This window comes from Onthophagus taurus, chromosome 7 (assembly GCF_036711975.1).
Source record: "Onthophagus taurus isolate NC chromosome 7, IU_Otau_3.0, whole genome shotgun sequence".
Classification (NCBI taxonomy): Eukaryota; Metazoa; Arthropoda; class Insecta; order Coleoptera; family Scarabaeidae; genus Onthophagus; species Onthophagus taurus.
In genome coordinates this window covers 883,558-898,690 of record NC_091972.1, presented here as the reverse complement: position 1 = coordinate 898,690, position 15,133 = coordinate 883,558, and the positions used below count along the sequence as shown (strand labels likewise).

Here is a 15,133-nt window from a genome sequence, read left to right as displayed (position 1 = left end):
CCGAATGATTCTAGTTCTAGGTCTAATGTTAGTTTTTGTGACAGTTGTAGGTAGCGCTAGTTAGCATTAGATATCACTGTGTTGTATATTTTTATTGAATTAAAACTAGAACTATCACTAGAACTAACATTAGATCTAGAACTAGAATCATTCGGGTTTAGCCGTCTTGAGAGACGTGCGGTTAAATCCGAATGTTTCTAGTTCTAGTGTTAGTTCTAGTTTTACACTAGAACTAACATTAGATCTAGAATTAGAATCATTCGAGTTTAGCCGTCTTGAGAGGCGTGCGGCTAAATCCGAATGTTTCTAGTTCTAGGTCTAATGTTAGTTTTAGTGACAGTTGTAGGTAGCGCTAGTTAGCATTAGATATCACTGTGTTGTATATTTTTATTGAATTAAAACTATAACTATCACTTGAACTAACACAAGACCTAGAACTAGAATCATTCGGGTTTAGCCGTCTTGAGAGACGTGCGGCTAAATCTGAATATTTCTAGTTCTAGGTCTAGTGTTAGTTCTAGTTTTACACTAGCACTATCACTAGAACTAACATTAGACCTAGAACTAGAATCATTCTGGTTTAGCCGTCTTGAGAGACGTGCGGTTAAATCCGAATGTTTCTAGTTCTAGTGTTAGTTCTAGTTTTACACTAGCACTATCACTAGAACTAACACAAGACCTAGAACTAGAATCATTCGGGTTTAGCCGTCTTGAGAGACGTGCGGCTAAATCTAGATGTTTCTAGTTCTAGGTCTAATGTCAGTTCTAGTGACAGTGGTAGGTAGTGCTAGTTAGCATAAGACATCACTATGTTGTATATTTTAATTGAATTAAAACTAGAACTAACACTAGACTCAGAACTAGAAAGTTTCGGGTTTAGCCGTGCGTCTGAAAATATTTCAAATATAAATATTTAAATCTAAATATTTCAAATTAAATTATAATTAAGCAGCAATTAATAATTGTTATTCCCGTTTTATTTAATGAATACAAATTGAGCGGATAAATAAATACCAATTTAAATGCAATAATAAAAAATTAGTCAAAACTCGTATTTAAGGTATTTCCATCGTTATTGAAATTTTTATCGTTGTCGTTTTCGCCATCAAACGCCTCGTTTTCCAATTCACCATCTAAAAATCTCTCTGAAAACTCGACTATATCGACACTTTTCATATCGAAAAACTTATCTAAACTTAATTGACTCAATTCCTCCTTCTTTACCATCAACTGGCTGGTGATATTTCTTCTTCCTTCTTCTTTTAATTCGTGGATTTCTTTGGCGGATTTAGCGTATTGTTCTTTAAAATAATTTTTCACTTTTAAAACTTCCATGTATTTCTCCTCAAGATTTCTTACGTCTTGTAATAAATTAGCTGTTTGTTCATTAGATAAAGAAAACTTTTTTATTTCGTCGATTTCACAAATTCTTTCAGCTAAAATATTTTTTAAGTGCTCGTTATCGAGTTCTAAGTTACTAATTTTTTCGATTAATTCATAATTATCGGTTAAAGAATATTTCACGGCGTTTTTTCGAATTTCCTCGTGGATGTTTTCCAAGGAAGTCGATTTTTGTTTTAGTTTTAAAAGATTTTCGATTTTATTTTTATTCGAAGATTTTTTTAATTCCTTTGCAAGTTTTTTGCAACGGTTTACGTTAAAAATGAGTTTATTTTCTAATTCGTTTTTCTTTTCGATCCAATTCTTGATTAAAACGCCGATTTCTTGTTTTTGTTTAACTTTTAATTCTTTAACAAATTCCGCCTTAATTTGATCTTTCCAATTCATTAACTCGTTTAATTCCTTTATGACTAAAATCTCATCTAAAATCCTCGGTCTTAACTCGAAATCAACAATTCCGAAGTTAAATCCACATTCTTGGAGGTAAATTAATATTTTTAATTCGCCTATAGGTGATAAGTCCCCGGTTCTTATTAACTCGACGACTTTTAGATCGTCAAAAACTATTTTTTCGGTGTTTTCGAAGTTTGCAATGCGATCAAATTCGATTTCAACTAAAACTTCTTCGCAGAAACCTTTTCCGAAGTCGTCTTCAATCAGTATTCTCGGTTTCCATGATTTTAGTAATTCTGCGATGTCTGTTTTGGTTGACACATAAACCAATTTACAATTTATGTTATCCAAAATTGTTAAATTTGGACTTATTTGTGATTTATACGAGACATAAGTCGAAGCTTTTGGGTGCTTAAATTTAAAATTTAACGTCGGTGAAATCTCTGGATGCTTTAATGTTAATGTTTGGAGGATTATGTCTAAAGAAAATTGTTTAAAATCGTCTAAAATAAGATTATCCGGTGCTTCTATACTGATTTGAAATGATTTTGAGACTTTTTGGCGTAATTCGATTGTACTTTGAGGATATTCTGCACTCTCAGATGATTCCTCCATTTTATTTAAAGATTTTAAATCTTGAGAGGTTTGTGGAATAAGATTAATTTCCGATTTTAAAGAGCTTTGAAGAGATTTTAACGAATTTTGCTCTCTCAAACTTTCCGTTTTATGAGAGAAAGAAGATTTTAAAGAAGTTTGAGAAGCTTTAACACTCTTTGGGTTAATAAAATCTCCGGAACCAATTAAATCCATTTTTTGATTATTTTTATCATCATCTTTTTCGGGATCATCTTTTAAAATTATTTCTATTAACACTTTTGGTTGCCTCTCTTCAGCGCCTTTTTTATTTTTTAATTTAGTTGGGTTAAACACGCAAGTCAAATCTTTTTTTAAAACCCCATTAATATCATTTAAAAAAGTATCAATTTGAAGTGAATTTGGTATAAAATCGTTTAAATCGATTTGTGAAGCTCCCAAAATATTTGAACCAAGGCAAAAATCGATTGTAACCACGTTGAATTGTTTAAAAAATCTTTTTAAATCGTCCATGTTGGCGTGGAATTTCACGACGACATTTTCGTTTAAAAATATTTCTTTATGGATGGTTTTTTCGAACGATTTCGTTTTTACCTCAATATTGAAAAGTTTTAATGATAAAAAGAAATCTTCTTTGGTCGGTTTAAAGACTTCATTCGGAGTTAAAAGAAGATCTAAATTGATTATCGTTTTAATTAAAAGATTTAGTTCGAAAAAGATGCAATTCTCCTCTTCTGTTCCTAATTTAATGTAGCCGTCCCTTTCTAGGCACACAATTTCTTTATCCGATAAATTAAAATCGGTGTTGGCGTGAAGATGAACTTTGTTTCTATCTGTTTTTAAACCAGTTCCAAAAACTTTAAAAGCCGGTGGAACCAAATTATTCAAAACCACGTCTCTTAAACTCAACGATAATCTCAGTTCGGGATTAAATTTTTTAAACATCGATTTCACCCCAATCAATTTAAACCATTTCAACGAGATTTCGGGAGATTTCGATGAAGATGAAATAATTTGAGCTGTTCTTAAGCTTAATAAAACGAATCCAAAGCATTCCTTTTCGAGGGTTTTCTCGTTGTAAGTGTGACATTCGACGCGAAGGGGGACGTTTTCGCAACGAAAGTTGCGAATAATTTTCTTCTCGGTTTCCCAAACCAGTTCAGTATTAAAATCGGGATAAGAGCATGGGTTAACAAGGTCACTTTCCATTGTACGACCATTGAAATTAGCTAAAATATACAGAGGGTGTTGAAGAAAGTCCATATTTCGAGCTTCTTCAATACCCAAAACAAGATTTACATATTTTCCACGTAGTTCATTCATTACTTCGCAATATTTGGAAATATTTTTTTAAGTGCAAAAGCTTTGGGATTGGTATAAATTAGATAAAGAAAAATTGTATAAGTTTCGTGACGTAAAAGTTAACTCAAAAGTGTCAAAAATGTTGACGTTCTATTTTATTTTTGAATTGCAGAGACTTACCCGTTGCCATTGCATAAAACTCTCGATCTGGATCATTTTTCTTCACCATATACTTCATCGTGTATAAATACAAAAGCCCAAAAGCTAATTGTATCCCGGATGTTAAAAGGTGTGCCAAAAATGCTGCTCCACATACTAACCAACCCCAACCACCTAAAATTATAATCAATATCAATTGAAATAAATAATTATTATTCTTTTCCTTAAATAATAAATTCTTATGTATAATACGTGAAAAGATATCGAAAATCCGATATCGAAACGGCTAAAGCAGGTCGGGTGTATTTTTGGAGAGATTTTCACATCAATACACAACTCTGATATATTATAATTGGATCTCCAGGTGCAGAGTAATAGAAATTGTTTTTATCATGGATTTCGAGAGTTCCAAGTTCCCACTAATATTTATAACTTTTCCATGTAAAAGTGTTGTAAAATTTGTAAAGTTGCGATACTACTTACATTTAGTTCAGAAACACTTAAAAGGATGTTAATAAAAATATCCAAAAACTTTCGCGTAGAGGATATTACATCCACATAAAATCTACATTGAGAAACAAGAACAATTCAATTTTTATTGGAAATAAAGTTTTCTCCAAAACGGATCGAATTTAAGTAACGAAACTTTTCGAAGTTACAAAGGGACGTTTGAGGTTGGGTTCTGCCAAATTTAAAGGTTCCAAAGTTAACAATTCATTTTATATAGAATTTTAAAATCAACCTATTTCATTTGACGTTTATTGAAAGTGAGTCCTAGAAAAAAATTAATTTCTCCAAAACGTGTTGGAATTAAGAAATGAATCTTTTCGAGGTTATAAAGGGATGCTTGAGGTTGGGTTATACCAAATTTAAAGATTCTAAAGTTAACAATTCATTTTATATAGAATTTTAAAATCCCCCATTGTTAATTTGACGTTTATTGAAAGTGAATCCTAGAAAAAAATTGATTTCTCCAAAACGTGTTGGAATTAAGAAACGAATCTTTTCGAGGTTATAAAGGGATGCTTGAGGTTGGGTTATACCAAATTTACAGATTCCAAAGTTAACAATTCATTTTATATAGAATTTTAAAATCCCCCATTGTTAATTTGACGTTTATTGAAAGTGAATCCTAGAAAAAAATTGATTTCTCCAAAACGTGTTGGAATTAAGAAACGAATCTTTTCGAGGTTATAAAGGGATGCTTGAGGTTGGTTTATACCAAATTTAAAGATTCCAAAGTTAACAATTCATTTTATATAGAATTTTAAAATCCCCCATTTTTAATTTGACGTTTATTGAAAGTGAGTCCATAGAAAAAAATTGATTTCTCCAAAACGTGTTGGAATTAAGAAACGAATCTTTTCGAGGTTATAAAGGGATGCTTGAGGTTGGTTTATACCAAATTTAAAGATTCCAAAGTTAACAATTCATTTTATATAGAATTTTAAAATCCCCCATTTTTAAATTTGACGTTTATTGAAAATGAGTCCATAGAAAAAAATTGATTTCTCCAAAACGTATTGGAATTAAGAAACGAAACTTTTCGAGGTTATAAAGGGACGTTTGAGGTTGGGTTTTACCAAATTTAAAGAATCCAAAGTCAACAATTCATTTTATATAGAATTTTAAAATCCCCCTTTTTATTTGACGTTTATCGAAAGTGAATCTATAGAAAAAATTGATTTCTCCAAAACGTGTTGGAATTAAGGAACGAAACTTTTCGAGGTTATAAAGGGACGTTTGAGGTTGGGTTTTACCAAATTTAAAGACTCCAAAGTCAACAATTCATTTTATATAGAATTTTAAAATCCCCCTTTTTATTTGATGTTTATCGAAAGTGAATCTATAGAAAAAATTGATTTCTCCAAAACGTGTTGGAATTAAGGAACGAAACTTTTCGAGGTTATAAAGGGACGTTTGAGGTTGGGTTTTACCAAATGTAAAGACTCCAAAGTCAACAATTCATTTTATATAGAATTTTAAAATCCCCCTTTTTATTTGACGTTTATCGAAAGTGAGTCCATAGAAAAAAATTAATTTCTCCAAAACGTATTGGAATTAAGAAACGAAACTTTTCGAGGTTATAAAGGGACGTTTGAGGTTGGGTTTTACCAAATTTAAAGACTCCAAAGTCAACAATTCATTTTATATAGAATTTTAAAATCCCCCTTTTTATTTGACGTTTATCGAAAGTGAGTCCATAGAAAAAAATTAATTTCTCCAAAACGTATTGGAATTAAGAAACGAAACTTTTCGAGGTTATAAAGGGACGTTTGAGGTTGGGTTTTACCAAATTTAAAGACTCCAAAGTCAACAATTCATTTTATATAGAATTTTAAAATCCCCCTTTTTATTTGACGTTTATCGAAAGTGAGTCCATAGAAAAAAATTAATTTCTCCAAAACGTATTGGAATTAAGAAACGAAACTTTTCGAGGTTATAAAGGGACGTTTGAGGTTGGGTTTTACCAAATTTAAAGACTCCAAAGTCAACAATTCATTTTATATAGAATTTTAAAATCCCCCTTTTTATTTGACGTTTATCGAAAGTGAGTCCATAGAAAAAAATTAATTTCTCCAAAACGTATTGGAATTAAGAAACGAAACTTTTCGAGGTTATAAAGGGACGTTTGAGGTTGGGTTTTACCAAATTTAAAGACTCCAAAGTCAACAATTCATTTTATATAGAATTTTAAAATCCCCCTTTTTATTTGACGTTTATCGAAAGTGAGTCCATAGAAAAATAGTATATTGTTTTATATGGAAGAGAAGCAGTGCTTTTTATGGCGTGGTCTGTCGCTTAGCGACGAACGCAGTGAGTCGCTAATGACAGATGAGCCGTTAAAATTGTGGCGTGTCCGACAGTTTGCCGGACGAACGAAGTGAGTCCGGCAATGACGGACCAGCCACAAACGAATCTGCTTCTCTTCCGAATAAAACATAGTATTTTTTCTTCAAACGTTGCAAATAATACGGCGCTAAAGTGAAATGTTCTTCAACGTTATGGCGCTAAAGTGAAATTTACTTTAGCGCCATAACGCTGAAGTACTTTTTTGCTATGTTGATCTTAGCAACCGTCGTTATGCAACAATGACTTACTTCTACCGCGAGTAAACACGACAACAAAGTTGTCATTTAATGACGTTTGAAGAAAAAATTAATTTCTCCAAAACGTATTGGAATTAAGAAACGAAACTTTTCGAGGTTATAAAGGGACGTTTGAGGTTGGGTTTTACCAAATTTAAAGACTCCAAAGTCAACAATTCATTTTATATAGAATTTTAAAATCCCCCTTTTTATTTGACGTTTATCGAAAGTGAGTCCATAGAAAAAAATTAATTTCTCCAAAACGTATTGGAATTAAGAAACGAAACTTTTCGAGGTTATAAAGGGACGTTTGAGGTTGGGTTTTACCAAATTTAAAGACTCCAAAGTCAACAATTCATTTTATATAGAATTTTAAAATCCCCCTTTTTATTTGACGTTTATCGAAAGTGAGTCCATAGAAAAAAATTAATTTCTCCAAAACGTATTGGAATTAAGAAACGAAACTTTTCGAGGTTATAAAGGGACGTTTGAGGTTGGGTTTTACCAAATTTAAAGACTCCAAAGTCAACAATTCATTTTATATAGAATTTTAAAATCCCCCTTTTTATTTGACGTTTATCGAAAGTGAATCTATAGAAAAAATTGATTTCTCCAAAACGTGTTGGAATTAAGGAACGAAACTTTTCGAGATTATAAAGGGACGTTTGAGGTTGGGTTATACCAAATTTAAAGATTCCAAAGTTAACAATTCATTTGATATAGAATTTTAAAATTCCCCATTTTTAATTTGACGTTTATTAAAAGTGAGTCCATAGAAAAAAATTGATTTCTCCAAAACGTAATGGAATTAAGAAAAGAATCTTTTCGAGGTTATAAAGGGATGCTTGAGGTTGGGTTATACCAAATTTAAAGATTTCAAAGTTAACAATTCATTTGATATAGAATTTAAAAATCCCCATTTTTAATTTGACGTTTATTGAAAATGAATCCTAGAAAAAAATTGATTTCTCCAAAACGTGTTGGAATTAAGAAACGTAACTTTGCTAGTTTATAAAGGGACGTTTGATGTTGAGTTATACCAAATTTAAAGATTCCAAAGTTAACGATTCATTTTATATAGAATTTTAAAATCACCCTATTTAATTTGACGTTTATTGAAAGTGAATCCTAGAAAAAAATTGATTTCTCCAAAACGTGTTGGAATTAAGAAACGAATCTTTTCGAGGTTATAAAGGGATGCTTGAGGTTGGGTTATACCAAATTTAAAGATTCCAAAGTTATCAATTCATTTTATATGGAATTTTAAAATCCCCCATTTTTAATTTGACGTTTATTGAAGTGAGTCCATAGAAAAAAAATTAATTTCTCCAAAACGTGTTGGAATTAAGAAACGAAACTTTGCGAGGTTATAGAGGGACGTTGAAGCTTGGGTTATACCAAATTTAAAGATTCCAAAGTTAACAATTCATTTTATATAGAATTTCAAATTCCCCCTTCTTAATTTGACGTTTATCGAAAGTGAATCCTAGAAAAAAATTGATTTCTCCAAAACGTGTTGGAATTAAGAAAAGAATCTTTTCGAGGTTATAAAGGGATGCTTGAGGGTCAGATTCCAAAGTTAACAATTCATTTTATATAGAATTTTAAAATCAACCTATTTCATTTGACGATTATTGAAAGTGAGTCCATAGAAAAGAATTAATTTCTCCAAAACGTGTTGGAATTAAGAAACGAAACTTTTCGAGGTTATAAAGAGACGTTTGAGGTTGGGTTATACCAAATTTAAAGATTCCAAAGTTAACAATTCATTTTATATAGAATTTTAAAATCCCCCATTTTTAATTTGACGTTTATCGAAAGTGAGTCCAAAGAAAAAAATTGATTTCTCCAAAACGCGTTGGGATTAAGAAATGAAAGTTTTCGAGGTTATAAAGGGACGTTTGAGGTTGGGTTATACCAAATTTTAAGTTGTTAGTATCAAAAATTCTTTTTATATAATATTTCAAAATACTTCATTTGACTTTCATTCAAAGCGAGTTCAATGAAAACTTCTTGAGCTTATACAGGATGGCTTGAGGCTTCATTCATTATATCTTGCACATTACATATTTCCTCAATGCGCAGTTTCATTAGTTGAGGAACTCTTCGTAAACTTCTACGTTAAAGTAAGGATGCAACACTTCCATTAAGAGTTGTTTCAAAAACACTTTGTTATTGAACTACTTGAATTATTAAATGCATATACAACGTTTAAGTTTAAGTAGATAGATAATTTGCCAATTTAGAGTACTTCTAGAGTATTATCGTTACCTTCTGGATAATAATGCTGTTTAATTGTAGCTGTGTCCATATCTCTTCTTCGTAATGCGGGAATGTTTCGGTGTAAAGAATGAAGTTCTCGGTCGCATATGACTGGAAAGGAATCTTCATCATCATGTGGACGAGAAATTGGAGTCGTCCGATCTGAAAATAAAGTTAAAATGTATACAACAGTTTTTATGCATTTTCCGTCTGTTAAAGTTTGTTTTTTGAATAAAGTGTCTTTTAAAGAGGATAATTTGAGGGAACTGAAGGAGGAATTCCACAGTTTGATAAACGACCTCCTCAAGAATGGATCCTTTATAGCTCAATTACTGAACACTGTAAAAAACCACTTTATCTCGGAAATGAAAACGCTTAAATCGGAGAACGATTAATTAAAAAGAGACAACGTGTTGCTTGGAGGAAAAACTAGATTATATAAAACAAATACGAAGATATATTTATGATTTTGTTTGAAAATGATAAGAGCTTTTAGGAAAATGTTATTATCGGGAAGTATTTGATTAAAATGGACAGTCTTGAAATGATAATAATTTATTCGTTAAGGATTATAGAGATTTATTAAAACGTTTTCCTTGAATTACGGTTTCAATTTCCAAGAGATTTACTTTCCTTCTTCCAATAACTTTTGAACTTTACGTAATTAATGAAGTTTAACAACTTATTTCATCGCGAGCCAAAAGAAATCTTTTATCAATTTTAAATTACTTTTTCGCCGTCATTATCACAACAATGTTACTCATACTTTAAACTTAAATTTTCATTAACTTACTGTATAATGTTATCAAGGAAGTAACATATTGTAATTTAACGTTGCTCCAAAATATGTTGGAATTAAGAAACGAAACTTTTCGAGGTTATAAAGGGACGTTTAAGGTTGGATTATACCAAATTTAAAGATTCCAAAGTTAATAATTCATTTTATACAGAATTTTAAAATCACCCTATTTCATTTGACGTTTATTGAAAGTGAGTTAATAGAAAAAAATTAATTTCTCCAAAACGTGTTGGAATTAAGAAACGAAACTTTTCGAGGTTATAAAGGGACGTTTGAGGTTGGGTTATACCAAAGTTAAAGATTCCAAAGTTAACAATTCATTTTATATAGAATTTTAAAATCGCCCCTTTTTAATTTGACGTTTATCGAAAGTGAATCTATAGAAAAAATTGATTTCTCCAAAACGTGTTGGAATTAAGAAACGAAACTTTTCGAGGTTATAAAGGGACGTTTGAGGTTGGGTTGTACCAAATTTAAAGATTCCAAAGTTAATAATTCATTTTATACAGAATTTTAAAATCACCCTATTTCATTTGACGTTTATTGAAAGTGAGTCCATAGAAAAAAATTAATTTCTCCAAAACGTGTTGGAATTAAGAAACGAAACTTTTCGAGATTATAAAGGGACGTTTGAGGTTGGGTTATACCAAATTTAAAGATTCCAAAGTTAACAATTCATTTTATATAGAATTTTAAAATCCCCCATTTTTAATTTGACGTTTATTGCAAGTGAGTCCATAGAAAAAAATTGATTTCTCCAAAACGTGTTGGAATTAAGGAACGAAACTTTTCGAGGTTATAAAGGGACGTTTGAGGTTGGGTTATACCAAATTTAAAGATTCCAAAGTTAACAATTCATTTTATATAGAATTTTAAAATCACCGTATTTCATTTGACGTTTATTGAAAGTGAGTCCATAGAAAAAAATTAATTTCTCCAAAACGTGTTGGAATTAAGAAACGAAACTTTTCGAGGTTATAAAGGGACGTTTAAGGTTGGGTTATACCAAATTTAAAGATTCCAAAGTTAACAATTCATTTTATATAGAATTTTAAAATCACCCTACTTCATTTGACGTTTATTGAAAGTGAGTCCATAGAAAAAAATTAATTTCTCCAAAACGTGTTGGAATTAAGTAACGAAACTTTTCGAGGTTATAAAGGGACGTTTGGGGTTGGGTTATACCAAATTTAAAGATTCCAAAGTTAACAATTCATTTTATACAGAATTTTAAAATCACCCTATTTCATTTGACGTTTATTGAAAGTGAGTCCATAGAAAAAAATTAATTTCTCCAAAACGTGTTGGAATTAAGAAACGAAACTTTTCGAGATTATAAAGGGACGTTTAAGGTTGAATTATACCAAATTTAAAGATTCCAAACTTAACAATTCATTTTATACAGAATTTTAAAATCACCCTATTTCATTTGACGTTTATTGAAAGTGAGTTCATAGAAAAAAATTGATTTCTCCAAAACGTGTTGGAATTAAGAAACGAAACTTTTCGAGGTTATAAAGGGACGTTTAAGGTTGGATTATACCAAATTTAAAGATTCCAAAGTTAACAATTCATTTTATATAGAATTTTAAAATCACCCTATTTAATTTGACGTTTATTAAAACTGAGTCCATAGAAAAAATTTAATTTCTCCAAAACGTGTTGGAATTAAGTAACGAAACTTTTCGAGGTTATAAAGGGACGTTTGGGGTTGGGTTATACCAAATTTAAAGATTCCAAAGTTAACAATTCATTTTATATAGAATTTTAAAATCGCCCCTTTTTAATTGGACGTTTATCGAAAGTGAATGTATAGAAAAAATTGATTTCTCCAAAACGTGTTGGAATTAAGAAACGAAACTTTTCGAGATTATAAAGGGACGCTTGAGGTTGGGTTCTGCCAAATTTAAAGATTCCAAAGTTAACAACTCATTTTATATAGAATTTTAAAATCCCCCCTTTTTAATTTGACGTTTATCGAAAGTGAATCTATTGAAAAAATTGATTTCTCCAAAACGTGTTGGAATTAAGAAACGAAACTTTTCGAGATTATAAAGGGACGTTTGAGGTTGGGTTATACCAAATTTAAAGATTCCAAAGTTAACAATTCATTTTATATAGAATTTTAAAATCGCCCCTTTTTAATTGGACGTTTATCGAAAGTGAATGTATAGAAAAAATTGATTTCTCCAAAACGTGTTGGAATTAAGAAACGAAACTTTTCGAGATTATAAAGGGACGCTTGAGGTTGGGTTCTGCCAAATTTAAAGATTCCAAAGTTAACAACTCATTTTATATAGAATTTTAAAATCCCCCCTTTTTAATTTGACGTTTATCGAAAGTGAATCTATTGAAAAAATTGATTTCTCCAAAACGTGTTGGAATTAAGAAACGAAACTTTTCGAGATTATAAAGGGACGTTTGAGGTTGGGTTATACCAAATTTAAAGATTCCAAAGTTAACAATTCATTTTATATAGAATTTTAAAATCACCCTATTTAATTTGACGTTTATTGAAAGTGAGTCCATAGAAAAAAATTAATTTCTCCAAAACGTGTTGTAATTAAGAAAAGAATCTTTTCGAGGTTATAAAGGGATGCTTGAGGTTGGGTTACACCAAATTTAAAGATTCATATTCTTGAAAATATACCAAATTCTATTAAATAATCAACATGCATAGGCTCAATTAAATTTTGCGAGTAGAATTTGATGGACTCTCCGAAGCGATTGTAATTTCGGAATTTATCGATAATTCAATAATGATGTAATACAGAATGGAAACAATGAAGTGATTGATTCATGACGAACCTAAAAAATGTTAGAGGACGAAATGAAACAGAATGATGAACACAAAATGTAGGTGATTCAGAATGCAATTAAAATTATTATTTCCAAGAGCCAAATAAGAGCATAAATTTTGTTTTATATCTAACAAGTGCTTGTTAATAATCATCTTTAGGAGAATATGTATGAATTAGTTAAGGAGAAAAATAATATTTAAATCACAGATAAAGGATAACATTTTTTCATATCGACTTTTCGAATAGTGATGGATTTAAAAGGAAATATAAAAAAAGTTGTCCCCCTCGTTAATACTTCGTGAAATGAAAATCCAAATGCGGCTGTCATCGCATCTATTCTATCAAAGAAAATTTCAACTTAAGTTGTCTATGACTTGAATTACTAAACGTCATATTAACTGTCAGTTCTAATAACAACAATTTTTTTTCATAATTTCTTTCATTATGTTTAAAAACCAAGTTATAATTATAATTTTAATCGCAGTTTTTGTCTCAAACGTAAAACCATATAAAATTTTTAAGAAATTTAGTGCGGCAACTCAAGAATCGCGCACAAATTTCAATATAAAGCTTCCAAAATTAAGATGTAATCCCGCGTGCTCTTCATATAATCATCAAAGAAAAGGAATGAAATTTACAAAGCAATGCGAACTGAATATCGATTCAGTTGAAGGTGGTAAAGATGTATGTGCTAATAAATATTCTTCTATAAAAAACAAAAATTCGATAACAATAAATCCATTCAAAGATTGCAACAAATACATTAACAAAAATGTGAATAGTTTCAAATCGGTTTGGATAAAGTGTTTGTCGTGTTTAGCAATTTCGGATAAAATAAATACATCTTTCGTCGAGGTTCATAAAGAGATTAATCTTTTTACCGACGAATTTAACGAAAACATCCAAAAGGCTTTAATCAAAACGTGTCAAAACGGATTTAAAAATTACGATTTAAGGGAATATAAAGGAACGGTGATTGTGACAAAAACTTCGATTTACAGCAAACACGTTTCAAGTGAAATTGATGGAAATTGGAATAAATTGTAAGGAAACATTTTAATAATTATAAATCTTTTTATTGATTATCGTCTTTTAGGTTGAGCGAAATTTGTTTAAAATACATCAAAAATATGAATTATAGAAGATTATTAAATGAGTACTTAATGGGATATTTGAAATTTGACGATTTTTTATGTAGATCTGGAGGATTATACAGAGATTGTGAAAATTTAATTTTAGAATATTTCCAAGTACCTGACAACTATGGAAGCGTAACTTTAAGATTTTGCGTCAAGCCGAATTAAAACAAAAATTAAAAAATTAATTATAAGAAAATAAAAAAAATCATTTTCATAATTGAATATTAATTTTGTGCATTAGTTATAAAGAAACTTTGGAGAAAAGCGTTGACTTTAAAGCTTCTTTGAAGTTCTAAACGAGGACTCCCTTTTTGTCCCAATTTATTTTAACCTGAATTTTTCAAAGAAAAATCAAGGAAACGACCCAAAAGTTCAAACGAACCGAACAATACTTACAAAACGTTATATTTTTCCCTGAAAGTCAAAATGTTGTATTAAATCTAAATAGATTAAAAAATTTAATTATATCAATGGTTTTCATTTAATTATTACGAAATTACTATTACTATGTACAGGGTGGTTCAAATTCGATGTCTGAATAGGCTAACTCGGAAACTATAAGAGTTAGAAAAAAAGTAGCTTACATGTCATGATCTCGTTTTTGGAGAAACTGCTAATGCCGAAAACCTCAAAACGCTATCGTCTTTTGTTTTTCCCCTAGAGACCAAAATTGAAAATATCGTAAAACCCACAAGTGCAATTATCTTGGTTATTATTATAAGTGGAGTATTATAACTACGACATTATATGGACACTTTTTTACAGAGAATTTCATGACGTAGTCAAAAAAAATTTTTCGGTTTTAGATTTTGAGATATTATGACAATTTTCGTTTTTTTTAATGGAAACAACCACTGAATATTCGCTTATTAATTTCGTTATTTTTTTCTGATTACAAAAATATGGGGTTATATAGGTCTATTTCTTATTATTTTAGAATGAAGCTAAAAATAAACTTATTTTTAGTGTTGTCAAAGAAATTAAATTTACAGTTTTCTGTAAATTACGGTATTATAACTAAAAATTATTCTACTAAAAATGTATATAAAATTTACTTTATTTTCTAATATGTAACATTCTAACATTTTAAACTTTTCGTAATTTTCATAATCCATCTTAAAAAACAGGATTTTTAATTTGACAGTGGCAATGTTGCTATGTTTATTTGAATTAAAAAAAATAAAATAAAATATA

General features: G+C 29.9%; 2 protein-coding genes across 2 annotated transcripts in view; both read right to left on the bottom strand.

Moving 5' to 3' along the window:
* The window catches only part of LOC111429512 (monocarboxylate transporter 2-like), an 86,575-nt gene that overhangs the window by 9,058 nt on the left and 62,384 nt on the right, over nt 1-15,133 (bottom strand). The window contains exons 3-4 of the mRNA XM_071197812.1: nt 9,210-9,362; nt 3,871-4,023 (exon numbers count right to left, since the gene is read on the bottom strand). Of these exons, the coding sequence (XP_071053913.1) occupies nt 3,871-4,023; nt 9,210-9,362 (306 nt within the window). The remainder of the gene's footprint in view (nt 1-3,870; nt 4,024-9,209; nt 9,363-15,133) is intronic.
* On the bottom strand, nt 960-3,813 carry LOC139430627 (centrosomal protein of 120 kDa-like). The gene has a single exon (XM_071197811.1). The coding sequence runs from the start codon at nt 3,709-3,711 to the stop codon at nt 1,039-1,041; it is 2,673 nt and encodes an 890-aa protein (XP_071053912.1). The 5' UTR covers nt 3,712-3,813; the 3' UTR covers nt 960-1,038.